Below are 1,369 nucleotides of genomic sequence, written 5' to 3'. Positions count from 1 at the left end.
GGGGCGGGGCGGGGGGGGGGGGGGGCACGGCGGCCCACTGGGGGGGGGGGGGTGGCACGGCGGCCACACTGGGGGGGGGGGGGTGGCACGGCCCACGGGGGGGGGGGGGTGGCCAGCGCCCACACTGGGGGGGGGGGGGGGCACAGCGGCCCACACTGGGGGGGGGGGGGGCACAGCGGCCCACACTGGGGGGGGGGGGTGGCACAGCGGCCCACACTGGGGGGGGGGGGTGGCACAGCGGCCCACCTGGGGGGGGGGGGGGGCACAGCGGCCCACACGGGGGGGGGGGGGTGGCACAGCGGCCCACACTGGGGGGGGGGGGGTGGCACAGCGGCCCACCTGGGGGGGGGGTGGCACAGCGGCCCCGGGGGGGGGGGGGTGGCACAGCGGCCCACACTGGGGGGGGGGGGGTGGCACAGCGGCCCACACTGGGGGGGGGGGGGGTGCACAGCGGCCCACACTGGGGGGGGGGGGGGTGGCACAGCGGCCCACACTGGGGGGGGGGGGGGTGGCACAGCGGCCAACACTGGGGGGGGGGGGGGTGGCACAGCAGCCAACACTGGGGGGGGCGGCATGGTGACCCCACACTGGGGGGGGTGGCACAGCGGCCCACACTGTGGGGGGGCGGCATGGCGACCCATACTGGGGGGGGGGGGGGGGCAGCACGGCGGCCCATAACGGGGGAGGGCGGGGGGCACAGCAACCCACATGAGCAACCCCTGACCACACCTCATGGCTTTCTCTCACCTCAGGAATTGAATTTCCTATCTTTAGAGACAGGACATAAATTCCAGGGATTTGTTGCTCCACCATCTTCTTAATACCGCCCATACTGAAGGGGTTGCAGCAAGAGTCACCTGAAAATACATGATATGGTAAGGCAGAGAAGGGATGAAGAGGAAACTGCACGACCGAGAAAGTGAAGCGACACACACGCCTTACCCATCCCGTGCCATATCACCAATGGCAGCGGATCCTTCCTGTCCTGAAAGGGCTCCCCGCAAAAGACCACGATCCCGAGCACAAACACGGCCAACCTCACCCGCTCCATGTTATCAGGAGCGCCTGACTAGCGGCACTTCCTGTTGTGGTCATGTGATGCTGACACGTGATCTTTGTGTTTTGTGGGCGGGACGATGTAGATGACGTAACACGTTTGCGTCAAGAATGGAGATGATGTTTGAAGCCCCTCACTGACAGCTAGGGCGAGGTCTGACTCCTGACAGGAGCAGCTAGACGGCTCAGCAGTGACAGGAGCAGCTAGACGGCTCAGCAGTGACAGGAGCAGCTAGACGGCTCAGCAGTGACACCACAGGAGGTCCTCATAGAATAGGAGTTTATATATCACATACTGTATATACACCTTATA

The 1,369-nt window shown here is 67.0% G+C and overlaps 1 protein-coding gene across 2 annotated transcripts in view; it reads right to left on the bottom strand.

The window, feature by feature from the left end:
- Positions 1-1,109, bottom strand: part of PPT1 (palmitoyl-protein thioesterase 1) — a 100,934-nt gene extending 99,825 nt beyond the window's left edge. For both annotated transcript variants that reach the window (XM_075336211.1, XM_075336210.1), the window contains exons 1-2: positions 943-1,109; positions 748-857 (exon numbers count right to left, since the gene is read on the bottom strand). In XM_075336211.1, the coding sequence (XP_075192326.1) occupies positions 748-857; positions 943-1,051 (219 nt within the window). In that variant the 5' untranslated portion in view covers positions 1,052-1,109. The remainder of the gene's footprint in view (positions 1-747; positions 858-942) is intronic.
- Between the last annotated feature and the right edge of the window lie 260 nt (positions 1,110-1,369).

The sequence above is a fragment of the Anomaloglossus baeobatrachus genome, chromosome 2 (genome assembly GCF_048569485.1).
Source record: "Anomaloglossus baeobatrachus isolate aAnoBae1 chromosome 2, aAnoBae1.hap1, whole genome shotgun sequence".
Taxonomy (NCBI): Eukaryota; Metazoa; Chordata; class Amphibia; order Anura; family Aromobatidae; genus Anomaloglossus; species Anomaloglossus baeobatrachus.
This window is presented reverse-complemented; position numbering and strand designations above follow the sequence as displayed.